Below are 14,873 nucleotides of genomic sequence, written 5' to 3' on the forward strand. Positions count from 1 at the left end.
GTAGTTAAGACCAAACAGACTGGCCATAATCATTGACGTTTAATATATATCTAACAATAATTGAACATTTTTTAGAAATTAGAATTTTGAAAAGCATAGTTAATGCAGAATAATGAATATCAAATTACATCATATAGCGTCTAGGAATCATCAGTAATTAGTGAAGGCCAGAAGTGTGGAAATCTAGGGGGGGAAGTCAGGGAAAATCAAAATTGACTTTAACCTTAACTGTAAAATTATGGAAGGGAGCGAGGCACTGAACATTAAAGTCAAAATTGATCAATTCTATGTTTTTTTTATATAATTTAAAAGGAAAAATAAATAATGGGGTAAAATGGGGTAAAAGAAAGAAATATAGCTGCCTTTTTATGATCAGTTACAGTTCTGAAGCCAAATTTTCTTTAATTTCAATTTCACCACTATCAAAATTTTCCATTTTTCTTAGTCATAATTATAAGTATTCATAGTCCAAAGAATTACCACCCATTCATCCTATAACTGACCCAGTCTGTGCCTGGCTAGAATTCTGGGGATGTGGCAATCATATGCATTAACAATACATGAATTACATTTAAGACATTGCTAAAGTTGTATATTTATCACCATGGCAACATGAGGAATGGTTTTGTGTAATACTCTGAAGGCGTCAGAAACAGGGGATTCATTACCTACTTCACTTATCACATTATTGTGACTTCAGTGGAAAACAATATAATATTAACCCTTACAGACCATGATATTGACCTCTGCTTCATGTTGGTCAATATCATAATTTTAGGGTTAATAAATATTCATATTCACCTTATCCTTAGATGATACATACATAAAAATATACTAATTTAATTTTGATACCATACAATAAGAATTCTTGAATAGAACGTGGTATTATATTACATGAAGAGTTCAGTCACCTTTTCTTTTGAAGAAATTATAAATACGTAGACCCTATAATTTTCTCGAACATCTTCATAATCCAGGAATCTGTCATTATTAAGGTTGTATGGGATTTTCGGTACATACATACATATATGTACCTCCTTAGTCCTCAACCTTTAAATCATACTCATGCTATATTTCAGAATTTTGTTTCTTAATACTCAAACTCCGTATGATTGTAATTTTATAAAATAATTCACAAGATGTCTATACCTACCCTTTAAATGAAATATATATTAAAAAAAATAATCTTAACATTTCCTAGCCCTCAAGTTCCCTCTACCATGAAAGTATACATGATATATACATATTTATATGACTTAAGAATTGAGACTACCATAAGCCTGCAATATTTTATAGCAAATAAAAAGTTCTAAAGCTACACTTTAAAAGTTGATTAACTTCTACAACAGAGAAAGCATTCTAGTACAGACAACAGTTTCTTTCTTAAGGACAGCTATGGTTAGTTTTGTACATTGTATGTCAGCGAGAGGAGTCTTTGATTCAAATGTCTTATAACTTCCAATAAAATCTATCACTACAACAGTTTAAAGGTCAAATGATTCAGACCTGAAGCCTAGCTCTTCATAGTTATGTTCTCTTTATAAGCAAAAATTAACCAAAGTTTTCAAAATCATCATGTTTCCAAAGAATTCATAACCCAGAAAGTTGATTTTACTTATTGTACCATATCTATCCTCAAATAAGCCCCTGCCCACAAATAAGCCAACTTCTTCATTTCGCTATTCATCCCCAAACTTAAATATTGAACATTTACACTAGGGGATGGGCTTATCTGAGGTTAAATATGGTATATTACCAAAGCATATCATGTTTACCAGGGAAATCCAGCTTTCCATCCATTTAATTTTCAATTAAATTAAATTTCAAAAAAAATTTCAATTTCAATTTGGATGTTAAGTTCTTATTCCCAAAACAAATCTTTGAAAAGCTTGGCCCCTATTCTTTAGACAATGTTTAGTTTGTGTCACCGCCATCTTTGCCCCTCTCCTCTTCTTCTTTCACTTCTCCGCCAGGATTATGGACCTTTAAGTGATGTGTTAGTTGCCGATTTTCTCCAAATCGTTTCGGGCAGTGTGGACAACCATATGGTTTTTCCTTGGTGTGTGTACGTTTATGCCTGTGGAGGGTTCCATACTGCGTAAACCGTTTCCCACAAAAGTCACACTTGAAAGGTTTCTCGCCTGTATGTATGCGTCTATGAGATTCAAGATGTTGTTTTTCTATGAATCCTTTACCACAGAATTCACATTTGTGCGGTTTGTCTCCGCTATGACCGACCATGTGACGACGTAACCCAAACACTCCGGTGAATCCTTTCCCACATATTTCACATTTACATAACTGTTCGCCTGTATGCAACCTTACGTGACGATAAAAACTGCGTTTGTTCATGAATTGTTTGTGACAAATTTCACACACGAATGGTTTTGCATTTGACATTGATAATGATGATTCCTCCGTATCATCAGTGACAGGGCTCCGAGTGGGGGTAACTTGGACGGTAGACTCTTGTTTTACGGATGTCGCTGGTGATGGAGCTGGTTCAACATGACTGGTGCTCTGGAATCCACTTGTGCTTGGGAAAACCGGCGTTGGAAGTGGTGTCCTTCCAAGATTTCTTTGCATGACCTGACTCGCCAGTTCAGAAAATGAACTGAGGATGTTGCCAGTTTCGATAAATTTTGGTATTCCTTCCCCGGCCAGTTTGTCTGACATGGAATACGAGACAGACTGTGATTGTGCATTCTCGACGATGGTAGAAGGATGAGCAACGTGAGAGTGAGATGGTGTTGAGGTAGCTAGCGGATGATGGTCGGCCATCGTCCCGTCCAGATCATCGTCCTCACTGTCAGATGATTTCTGATTCTCAGAATCTTGATTTGTCGCTGCCATCTCCGACTGGTGAGGCTGAATCTGGTGATCAAGGTCATTTTTCGTGTTACTAGTCCCGTTATGACCTTGGCTATGTCCATGGCCATGACCTTGGGTGTGTCGATGACCTTGGACTTGAGATGAATCCTGGCGCATGATAACACCCACATGGGTGTCACTAACTCCGTGTGAAATGATCGATCCGGGGGGGTACCCCTCGACTGTACGATGATGCGCCACGGTAACCGGAACATTTGCAGGGTCTGACAACTGTTCTGTTGTGGGTATGTGATGAAATAACTCGCTTGGTCTTACATCCTCTAGTGGCGCCACCTGTTGAGCAGTGTGGACATCAGTCACAGCGCCCTCTACAGGAATTTGACTGTCCTTCAGTAATGCTCCAGTTGGCTGGACTTTGTAATGGTTCTGTTTGTAACATGGCTCTTTCAACCGCGTGGGATTGGTAGTGTATAATTAAATGTTCTGCCACTGTGAAAGTCTCACCACAAATTTCACACCTTAACTCTGTGCTACCGGTATGCTCGCGTAAATGGTACACCAGCGCTGGTAACGATTCACACTGCTGTCCACAAACATTGCATGGGTATACAACAGTCGACACAACAGTGTCTCGGGTATCGTTTGAGTCGCTGTGGAGCTCAGCTGTAGTTGGGATAAGGTGGTGTTGTTGTTGTTGTTGTTGTTGTTGTTGTTGTTGTGTTGCAGCGATCGTTTCCACTGCTGCATTGTACTCCACTGCTTGTTGCTGAGACATTGTCGTGGCAACATTTAGACGATGCGACCCTATGCTGTAATCGGCAGGTTGAGGAATTGCAGCTGTTTCTACTGCTTTCTCAACCTCTGTTTGTGGATACCGGCTGTCTGTAAGATTCATTGGGATGTCATCTGGAGCAGAAATTTTATCATCATGGGTATCCACAGTTTGAGGAATTTCTGTTCCTCCTTCCTTAGGAATAAGTACGGTGCGGGCATCTATATTTCCAAACAGGAAGTTATACTGGTGTTGTAGATAATCGCGTCTCACCATATCTGAAATGACATCAAATTTTGTATCATCTTCACTTAATGTTGCACTCGATTTCCCTTTAGCATCCTGGTACTGCAAACCTGCGGAGCGAGCAACATCATACTTTTGAATCTGACTCAAATATGTCGGTGAAAAAGCCGCCTGATAGGCAGCAGCTGTAAGGTCAATGTTTCTTTGTTCATTTTGTTGGTTGTCTGTCTTCTCGCCTTCCTTCACCATTGCAGCTGTCTCGTTCGAATCAATAAATCGTATATTACTAAGATCTTCTGGTATGTTAGATTCAGCTTTGTTTTCTAAACTGACATTAGGTTGAAAATTGGGCTGATGGTTTTCATCAAGGTGTCGATTGCGTAGAATATCATGGGCGTAAAGAAGAGCTGAATCAAGCTTTTCCTGGTGTGAACTTGACGCAATTGTATGTTGTGGTGTAGCTATAGCATGCGTTGATACAGAGGCATCCAATGGGGCCGACTGCATGTGAGTTGAGCTATAGGTACTGGAGCTCGACTCGTCCAATTCTGGCGTCTTCTGTTCTAGTTGATAATTCTGAATTGCCTCAGACAGTTGGTCCGATACATTTGGTTCATCTTTAATTTTAACCGATTTTCCTTTTAAATGTATCTGAACATGGCGATAGAGTGATCCCCCTTGTGGGAATCTTTTTCCGCAGTATTTACACTGATAAGGCTTTTCGCCGGTATGAATCCTTGTATGTATCATCAGATGCTGCTTTTCAATGAACCGCTTGCCACACGTTGGACAAGCATGCGGCCGTTCTCCAGTGTGCGTCATTACATGTCGACGTAAACAGTAGCTTGTCGTGAAGCTCTTCTGACAATAGTGACATAAAAACGGCTTCTGGCCTCGGTGTGTGCGTGTGTGTCGTTCAAGCGTTATGGGTGAGTTGAACTGACTCTGACAGTAGTCACATTTGTGTCTCTTATCTGTCACAGCAGCAGCCATAGCCTCCAACTCCTTGTTAGATAAGACAGAAAGATCAACATTAGGAGCCGTTATCTGCCCTAAAGAATTGCCAAAACCGTTTTCCACAAAATTCGCAGCCTGTTCTACCTGTTCTTTCTTCACTTGCACGTTTTGACTGGGGTTGTTATTGAACTTTCCCAGTGCAGCTTCCTTTGCCGCAGCCATTTCTTCCTTACTTGGGGCTGAGGTTGGAGTCGGCTCTGCATACTTTCCAGGAATTATCTCCCCTCTTTCGCCGTTGCTTTCTCCTTCCGTTCCTTCAAAATCACCTTCCATCTGAGACAGGGAAGATTTTCGACTCTCCAACTCACGAGTGTAAAGCTGCATTTGTAGATGAAGAGCCTGAGAAAACTGCAGAAGGGGGTTGCTAAGCGATGAAATGCCTTGCATTCCACTAAGAAGAATCTCTGGGTTAATTTGATTCTCCAACTCCTTAGGAATTTCCTGCTGCTTTGCTAAATGATGTGACAGTGTTGGGTGATGGGAAGCAGTTGAAGTCTGCTGAGGTGTAGTCACTGCAGGTGTTGGCTCTGGCGTGGTCGGCTCCTTATGTTCGGCTTTCATAGGCAGAGACTCTGGGGAAGTCTCCTTGTTGTGTGTCTGAAGATGGTTGTGCAGCGTTCCATATTGTGTGAAACTTTTCGAGCAGACGTGACATTTATACGGCTTTTCTCCTGTGTGTATCCTGATATGACTTTGAAGGTGTTGTTTCTCTATAAAGCCTTTGTGACAGTACGGACATCGGTGCGGTTTCTCCCCTGTGTGCAGCATTATGTGACGGCGCAGACAAAAGCTAGCACTAAACCTCTTACCACACACATTACACCGGTAAGGTTTCTGTCCTGTGTGGTACTTACTACAATGTGATTGTAGTTCAAATATCGAAGCACATTTGATCAGACAAAATTTACACTGTAGACCATCATCACCAGATTTTGATCGCCCTGGTGACAACTGTGACGGATCCATTTTACTGAGCAGGTATTCCATCTCTTCCTGTTTTTGACTTTCAGTCTTGACTTCTTCTTCCGCAAGCATAGGATCATCATTTTTGAGATTCTGTTTTAAATTTTCAACTTGAGATGTTTCAATGTCATCCTCTGGATTTCTACCTTGAAAACCTTTTTCATTTTCCTCTGTAGCCAAAACAGAAGCCGCCATCTCATGAACTTGGTCCATAGAGGAACTTTGCTTTGACATACTGGTATGTTGTATGGCACCTATACGAGCTGGTGTTTGTACATGGTCATGCAAATGGCTATGTCCTTGACTTTGTGTATGACTTTCAGCATGAGCTTGTGAATGATCCTGACCTTGTGAATGATCATGAACTTGTGAATGACCTTGACCCTGTGGATGACCATGACCTTGTGCAGGAAGGTCAAAGTTCATGTTAGGAAGGTTACCAACTTGAGACTGACTACTCACAGCCTTACTTAGATCCAGTTCTAAATTTGGTGGATGACCTTGAATTGGCACTGTGACCTCATCATGACCACCATCCTCCGTGTCCGGCCCATCAGTGCTAACAGCCATTCCTTCTTCCGCAGAAAATGATCCTGACCCATCCATTTTCAGGTCACTTTCCCCATGTGAAGAGTCCAAGGGGTAAGGCTCTGCCCCAGGCTCTGGAGGTTTGAAACACCTTCCATGTCTCTCCCGGTGCTTATACAAAGATCCGTGTTGCGAGAATTTCTTCCCGCAGACCTCACAAGCATATGGTTTCTCGCCTGTGTGAACACGCCTATGAACCTCCAGGTTTTGCTTCCCGATGAAGCCTTTCCCACAAATATCACACTTATCCGGACGCTCGTTATTGTGGCTCATGGTGTGACGACGAAGAGCGAAACTAGTACCGAATACACGTCCACACGTATCACAGCTGAATGCTTTTCCGTTGCCTACACTCAGTGCATACTTTTGTAGGTCACTTGCAGAAGCACCTGTCATGTCTATTCCGTCCACATTCTCCACGTTCTGATTTTCCAGTTGTTGTGTTTCAGAATATTCCGTTTGCCGATTTAATTTCTCAACGAGAGTCACAGCTGCAGCCGTTTCCAAGCTGGACTGGGTTGAAGTTGCTAGATTGGTCTGCATTTGGGCGGCTAAATTTTCTTCAGTTTGTCGTGCCTGTTCCAAACTCAACCGTATGCTAGCTTCATTTTTCTCTACAGATGGACTTAGACTAAACCACTGGCCAGTTTGTCGGAGTTGTGATAAGGCCGATTTTAACGTCACGATACATGTATATAACTCCCGTTTCGTATGTGTCTCTATATGATTTTGTAATGAGGTGTGATCGATGAAATAATTTAAACAGACTTGACACTGGTTGCCATCCATGATAGCCACCTACTGAGGTCAAATCTATTCCCTCAAATCCCTGTTACTCCAATTCTCTTATACACCATCCTACTGAAAAGTTTCTTTTACCAAATCCTCAAATTTTAAATGTTCCTTGTCTTAACAACACTAACTTGTGTGTCTTCATCCTCGTCTACCTTTTTAAATCTTTCACGTTGATTCAGAAGTTTCTACAGATATTTTACACAGTTCAACATCAGGACTGATTTTAGAGCACTGTTCTTCATTTTAGTGAAGAGTTATTTGGAATCTGTAGATTTTTTATTTCATCTCTTATGATGAAACTGCCGATGGAATTGTCTTTAGAATCTTCTAATTGTTCCAAGTTAAGCACTTTCAATGAGTGAAAACTAGAATTCCCATATTGTCTGATATCTGTTGACCGGTAGAAGACTGGTTGATAGTCTGTGTCATAATGACAGTTATCCATGAGCGCATCTTGTAGAAATTGAGAATATGAAGAACTATCCAATATTTTTCATTTTCCTCATGCGCTTTGCTGGTCACATCGGACTCCAGTCCTATCTTCTTGCTGCCTGAAAAAGAAATCAAAATCAGCATTAGATTAATTGTAATAAATTGTACTTGTTCATGTTTTAAAATTAATTTGAAAACTCAACTTATCCTAACAGGGATTCCTGGAGACCCCTGAGTAGAGTATGTTTTTTCACTCCCCAAATGAGATTTGTAGTGTTGGGAATCACTATAAATTTCATAAACGATCATCACCGTTTCTTAAACGATCGATTATTGATCAATCATGAACAGAAAGGGAAATTTCAGCAAAAACCTTATCAAAAATAGGGGAAAATGTTGTGGCTATGTTTTAGACATCTAGCTATGTTTTAAAATGTTGTTTGAATGCATTTTTATTTCAATTTACCAGTGATATTGTTCTTTAATCAATTGTCGAAATCAGCTGTAAATCCTGAAAATTTCTATGTTATAGTCAACCCATGATCGATCATAAAAAATCATGATCGATTAGTCATTGTCTGAGGTAAAATGACTAATCATTGATTAAATTGATTAATAGGAACAACACTAGAGATTTGTATCTCCGGATTGAAGGGCCACATCTAATTGACTGTGCATGTGTTTCCAGACTACTAAGAAACAGTGATCTGAACTATGATACTGCTATAAACATAAGAGTCAATTAGCTGGATGTCCTGGTCATACTTGCAAGGATAATTCCGGGTCACTGATCAAAATTGGGGATATTAAGTTTTCCAGTTTGGACAGATATTGATGTTTCTTAACACTTTCTTCAATTTGGAAAGTATGGTTTATGTAAGGATTTTCATAACAAAACCAGTGAATATTTAAAAGTAACCTTTTGATGACAAATACGGTATGTACGTCAAGGGTCTTGTCTGATGAAGGTGACAGTGTACATATATATACCATATCACAGAAACATCACATATAAACATTCATGGGTTGTGTTACGAAAATCCTTACATAAATTGATATAAATGTTCACATTACAAATGTAATTACATGCACATGTACAGTTAACCATGCAAGTTAGTCTTCCCGTATATCTTTAAATTAAATATATAAATTATATGAAAATTATATTATCACATGATTTGCATATTATTTGCCCATGTAATATATTTGCATATATGTAAATGCTAGTGTTATATACTCTGGAATGCATATGCTACTCAGAATTTGACTGTGACATCATAATATGATCAGGACATCGATGCAATAAATTGAACATGATGCCACAAAATATCTGTCTCTGTTTGATTTTGACATTAACATTTTGACTTTCTGACTGATATGATCAAAAGCATAAATCTTAAAACTTGTTTTAATTTCATGAGAGTTTGTGAAACTCCTCTCAAAAGTTTTAATTTTTGCGTGTCACGGCTTGAAGAAACAAAAACTTTTAAGACTTGTTTCATAAAATTTCATGCAACGAAAACTCATTTAACATCTTATATATATATAATGATCTGTTAATTATAAGGCATTCTTATCGTCTATGTAACCTAACTTATTCTATATGGATTTTTTTAATCAATACTAATGGACATTTTTTCAGGATAGAAAATAATAAACAGTTAATCAAAAAATTTAATTAACTTGAATAATCAAGTATGAAAATTAACTAATTATATATAACAAGACTATCAAGTACTTAGTCGAATCTTGAATGGTAGTGAAGAGCATAAATGTCATATTGTTTTAATAATCAAATCAAATATGTATTGATGATCAGTAATCATTTATAATCTGTTTTATTAAGATCAAATCAGGAATAATTTGTGCTATTGCTATCTGTTTTCATGTCGAAAATAGTATAATTTTGAATAGAGATAGAAGTTTAGAGAACATTTTAAATTTGTGAACCTAACTTCCTAATACACATACTGAAAATTTCACCAATTAAGAAATATTAAGTTTTATTTTGCCAGATTAATTTAAATATAAACATTTCTTAAACATTTCATAGGAAATCTTGACATTGTAGATGCCAACCTCACCTATCAACACATATAATGTGTTTAATCAAGCATGTAATTGCCTTAAGAAGATAATTATGAATCAATATCAATTAACATTACATGAATCCTTAAAACAAAACAAGCATAATTTTATTCGTGTAAATTACCTCCCCTTTAAAATAAAACAAGCCAAATTGCAATTTATATTATAATTCTCAGTAAACTATTAAGTTAATGATGCAACCAAACTGACATTACCACAAGGCCAAGATTTTAAAGCATATTTTTACAATTAATCATGTTTACATGATTTATTTAGTCTTATAAACCACTGGTGAACACAAGTATGACTATCCGGAATCTGGGTAAATTCAGGATAGTTTTAGTTTTGTTACAGTCTAGATCAGCACATTATCTTTTACCAGTGAATTCAAAAACCATCACAATGACATGAAGAGGCATAATTACAAGTAATGTATGGACAATATAGAGTTATATCTCATGCTTCTGTGTAACACTTAAATTAGCATGCTTCTGTGTAACACTAAAATTATTTTTTTTTAAACAGACATCTATCTGAATTAAGTAACTGTAGTATATTCTACATTAAAATCACACTTTGAAAAGGACAATACTCCATGGAGATGAGCAATACTTTTTTGCGAATTAATTAACTCACTTAATACCGACACAAATCGGGGATAATTGTGGGCGGAGTTACCTGTCGTGCAGTGACCTAGTTAATTCACACATGAGGTTTGTGACAAGAAATCCAGTTGAATTTTACAAGTTATGACTAATTCAATAGAAATAAGATTCTGTCATTTAAGAATATGTACTGTCAAATGATTCATGGCGATATACGAGTGTATTCAGAGTAAGTTTGTCCTCGACAATCGCCGATATCAACGTTTGGACGGATAATTCTCAGAATTAACTCAATAATTCCAAGCCACAAACAAATTTTGTTTTCTAATAAAGAACAGTTAATAATGCGGATCACGGCCGAATTAATATAAAACATCGCAAAATAATATGTTAGAATATATAATAACAAGATTTGACATTTTGAACGAGTAAATTTCGAAACGAAACTGAATGATTTAAAGAAATTGATTCTGCAACCAAACTTCGTGAAGCAGGAAACTCGAAAATATGGAATAGTATTTTGGACATAATCAACATTTCTGTTACCATGCATTGTGTCCATTAGCTACTTAAATAAGTAAAGTAGCCTTAGCAATCTCTACACTTACAATAATATCCTCCATTTTGTAGTTTATGACGATTTTTATGTTGTAGCTTTGTTTACACACGAACAACAAAGGTGGAAAACGGGAAATGATGCTTTACATCTAATAAACAGAAGTGGGTTACGGTTTAAAAAATCCGGAATTACAGGGATAAGCAGCAATGTTCAACAGTAATACATATTTTGACAAATAGGGATTATTTTCATCCTGAAAAAAAAAGATAACTTAAATGAGATTATTTTTTCAGAATGACATGGTTGGGAAATTAAAATAGTTTGAACTTCTTTTGACTATCCGTTCGGATTTTTTTTATTTACTTAATTATTTATGACTGAAACACGAATTTTTTACTAAAATGTATTTTTTCAAATCTATAATAAAACATGGCTGCTACATACTGAACATAATATTCCATTCATTCTTTTTAACATTTTTATCATAAAGTTCAAAATGTGATTTTTTAAATGTTTAAAGGACCGATTGAATCATAAAGGACAACTTTGTTCACAGGCGTTTGTTTCAGGTAAGTATGTATAGAAAAAATGGCCCCTATTTCTACTAGACAACAATGTTGATATAGTAGGAAGAGGGCTATTTTTCTGGAAATACTAACCAGAAGCAGACGCCTGAGCTTTACGTAAAGCATGGTAGCAAATTGATGCAATTAAACAGTAAATGTATTTATTAATATCCAATCTCAAAGATTTTCAACAAAAAAATCACAGCTTTTAAAAGTACAAGATGTCATGAAGAAAAGAGTAACAGAGTAAATTATGAGTTAAGGCTGGGTAGAACTCCTCAGAGTCAATAATAAGTTAAGGCTGGGTAGAACTCCTCAGAGTAAATAATGAGTTACGGCTGGGTAGAACTCCTCCGAGTAAATAATGAGTTAAGGCTGGGTAGAACTCCTCAGAGTAAATAATGAGTTAAGGCTGGGTAAAACTCTTCAGAGTCAATAATGAGTTAATGTTGGGTAGAACTCCTCAGAGTCAATAATGAGTTAAGGCTGGGTAGAGCTCCTCAGAGTAAATAATGAGTTAAGGCTGGGTAGAACTCATCAGAGTCAATAATGAGTTAAGGCTGGGTAGAACTCCTCAGAGTCTTAATGAGTTAAGGCTGGGTAGATCTCCTCAGAGTAAAAAATGAGTTAAGGCTGGGTAGAACTCCTCAGGGTAAATAATGAGTTAAGGCTGGGTAGAACTCCTCAGAGTCAATAATGAGTTAAGACTGGGTAGATCTCCTCAGAGTCAATAATGAGTTGAGGCTGGGTAGATCTCCTCAGAGTCAATAGTGAGTTAAGGCTGGGTAGAACTCCTCAGAGTCAATAATGAGTTAAGGCTGGGTAGAACTCCTCAGAGTAAATAATGAGTTAAGGCTGGGTAGATCTCCTCAGAGTGAATAATGAGTCAAGGCTGGGTAGAACTCCTCAGAGTCAATAATGAGTTAAGGCTGGGTAGAACTCCTCAGAGTAAATAATGAGTTAAGGCTGGGTAGAACTCCTCAGAGTAAATAATGAGTTAAGGCTGGGTAGATCTCATCAGAGTCAATAGTGAGTCAAGGCTGTGTAAAACTCCTCAGAGTAAATAATGAGTCAAGGCTGGGTAGATCTCATCAGAGTCAATAATGAGTTAAGGCTGGGTAGAACTCCTCAGAGTCAATAATGAGTTAAGGCTGGGTTGAACTCCTCGGAGTCAATAATGAGTCAAGGCTGGGTAGAACTCCTCAGAGTCAATAATGAGTTAAGGCTGGGTAAAACTCCTCGGAGTCAATAATGAGTCAAGGCTGGGTAGAACTCCTCAGGGTAAATAATGAGTTAATGCTGTATAGAGCTCCTTGGAGTCAATAATGAGGTAAGGCTGGGTAGAACTCCTCAGAGTAAATAATGAGTTAATGCTGGGTAGATCTCCTCAGAGTCAATAATGAGTAAAGGCTGGATAGAACTCCTCAATTTACCACAGGCCTGTTCCCAGTTCCAGCAGATTTTCTTTTAAGAAAATCCCCTAACTCTTCAATGTCAACGCATTACAGAATTTAAGATGTTTTTCTTAATCCGATTTGATGAAAATTTCGATTTAATGAATATCCGTAAGTTAATGAACATTGATAAAATCTCGGGGCTGGGATGAGAACGTCGACATTTAACATGTTACTTGTGTCTTTAGTCTTTACACTTGGTCGTCTTCGTTTTTGCGGTCCAAACGGTTTGACCAATTCGACCGGAGTTGTTCGTTTATAAAATAGAGACGGACCTGGTGATTTTATACTGTTTCCAGGCAACAAACACAACAATGCCTGTATTAACATTCATAGGTCCGTCAAGATAGACTATATGTTTGAATTTTTTCATTTAAAAATGACTAACCGGTTCGTCTGCACAAACGAACAGTTCGCAGTGATGGCTTTGTAGCCTTCGCTAGCATGATTTTTACTTTGTTTATTTATTTTTTGTGAGACCCAATTAGGGAGGTCAAACAAATATTTATTTACGAGTTTTAGATGGGAATTTTTCAACCATGTCGATGATTAGATTGTAAGGGAAATAGAGTGGTTGAATAGCGAGTCATCTGATAATGTGTAGGGTGGTTGAATAGTGAGTCATCGGATAGGTAATGTGTAGGGTGGTTGAATAGTGAGTTAGTGGTTAACATGTTGTCCCTTAACAGGTAACTTAGCCGAGATCACCAGTGAAAGATTCAGATTCCCAATAATATGGGGCATTGCAACACGCAAAACAAGCGTGGCAACTCATCTGTGGCAACTCTGTTCAAGACAACACCCCGACAACTCTGTCCGAGACAACACCCCGACAACTCTGTCCGAGACAACACCCCGACAACTCTGTTCGAGACAACACCCCGACAACTCTGTCCGAGACAACACCCAGACAACTCTGTCCGAGACAACACCCCGACAACTCTGTTCGAGACAACACCCCGACAACTCTGTTCGAGACAACACCCAGACAACTCTGTTCGAGACAACACCCAGACAACTCTGTTCGAGACAACACCCAGACAATTCTGTTCGAGAAAACACCCCGACATCTCTGTTCGAGACAACACCCCGACAACTCTGTCCGAGACAACACCCCGACAACTCTGTTCGAGACAACACCCCGACAACTCTGACATCACTGGGGATCGATCTATTCCAAGTATAAGGGTTTTTTTTTAAACATTGGCACAACTCACTGCTGCCGCGATACAATTCAAGATTGGCGACTAAATGTCAAAATCTGAGCTCACGTCTGGGTGCAACCAGACGACTTTGCGTTGAGTATTCCTGCTTATTCTACCTACCTACCAACCTACCTATGTACGTCTACCATACTTTTTTTCAGACGCAGGAGATCAGTTTGCTCCTCTTTACTTTGCCCTGGTTTAAATTCATTGTCACTGGATACATCGTTGTTGCTACAGTTGAGTGTAAGCTAACTTTTACACCTAGTGTATTGCTACGTTTAAACTACAGGTAAACTAGTAATGCACTACGTTAAACTACAGGTAAACTAGTAGTGCACTACGTTAAACTACAGGTAAACTAGTAGTGCACTACGTTAAACTACATGTAAACTAGTAATGCACTACGTTTAAACTACAGGTAAACTAGTAGTGCACTACGTTAAACTACAGGTAAACTAGTAATGCACTACGTTTAAACTACAGGTAAACAGTAGTGCACTACGTTAAACTACAGGTAAACCAGTAATGCACTACGTTAAACTACAGGTAAACTAGTAGTGCACTACGTTTAAACTACAGGTAAACCAGTAATGCACTACGTTAAACTACATGTAATCTAGTAGTGCACTACGTTAAACTACAGGTAAACTAGTAGTGCACTACGTTTAAACTACAGGTAAACTAGTAGTGCACTACGTTAAACTACAAGTAAACTAGTAGTGCACTACGTTAAACTACAGGTAAACTA

General features: G+C 38.0%; 1 protein-coding gene across 1 annotated transcript; it reads right to left on the reverse strand.

The window, feature by feature from the left end:
- Positions 1–447: 447 nt before the first annotated feature.
- Positions 448–11,025, reverse strand: LOC117315041 (zinc finger protein Xfin-like). Its single transcript, XM_033869178.1, is given in 3 exon segments — positions 448–3,189; positions 3,191–7,764; positions 10,947–11,025. Coding segments are annotated over 2 exon segments (5,292 nt in total). The 5' UTR covers positions 7,208–7,764; positions 10,947–11,025; the 3' UTR covers positions 448–1,914.
- Positions 11,026–14,873: the final 3,848 nt, after the last annotated feature.

This window comes from Pecten maximus, chromosome 17 (genome assembly GCF_902652985.1).
Source record: "Pecten maximus chromosome 17, xPecMax1.1, whole genome shotgun sequence".
Classification (NCBI taxonomy): Eukaryota; Metazoa; Mollusca; class Bivalvia; order Pectinida; family Pectinidae; genus Pecten; species Pecten maximus.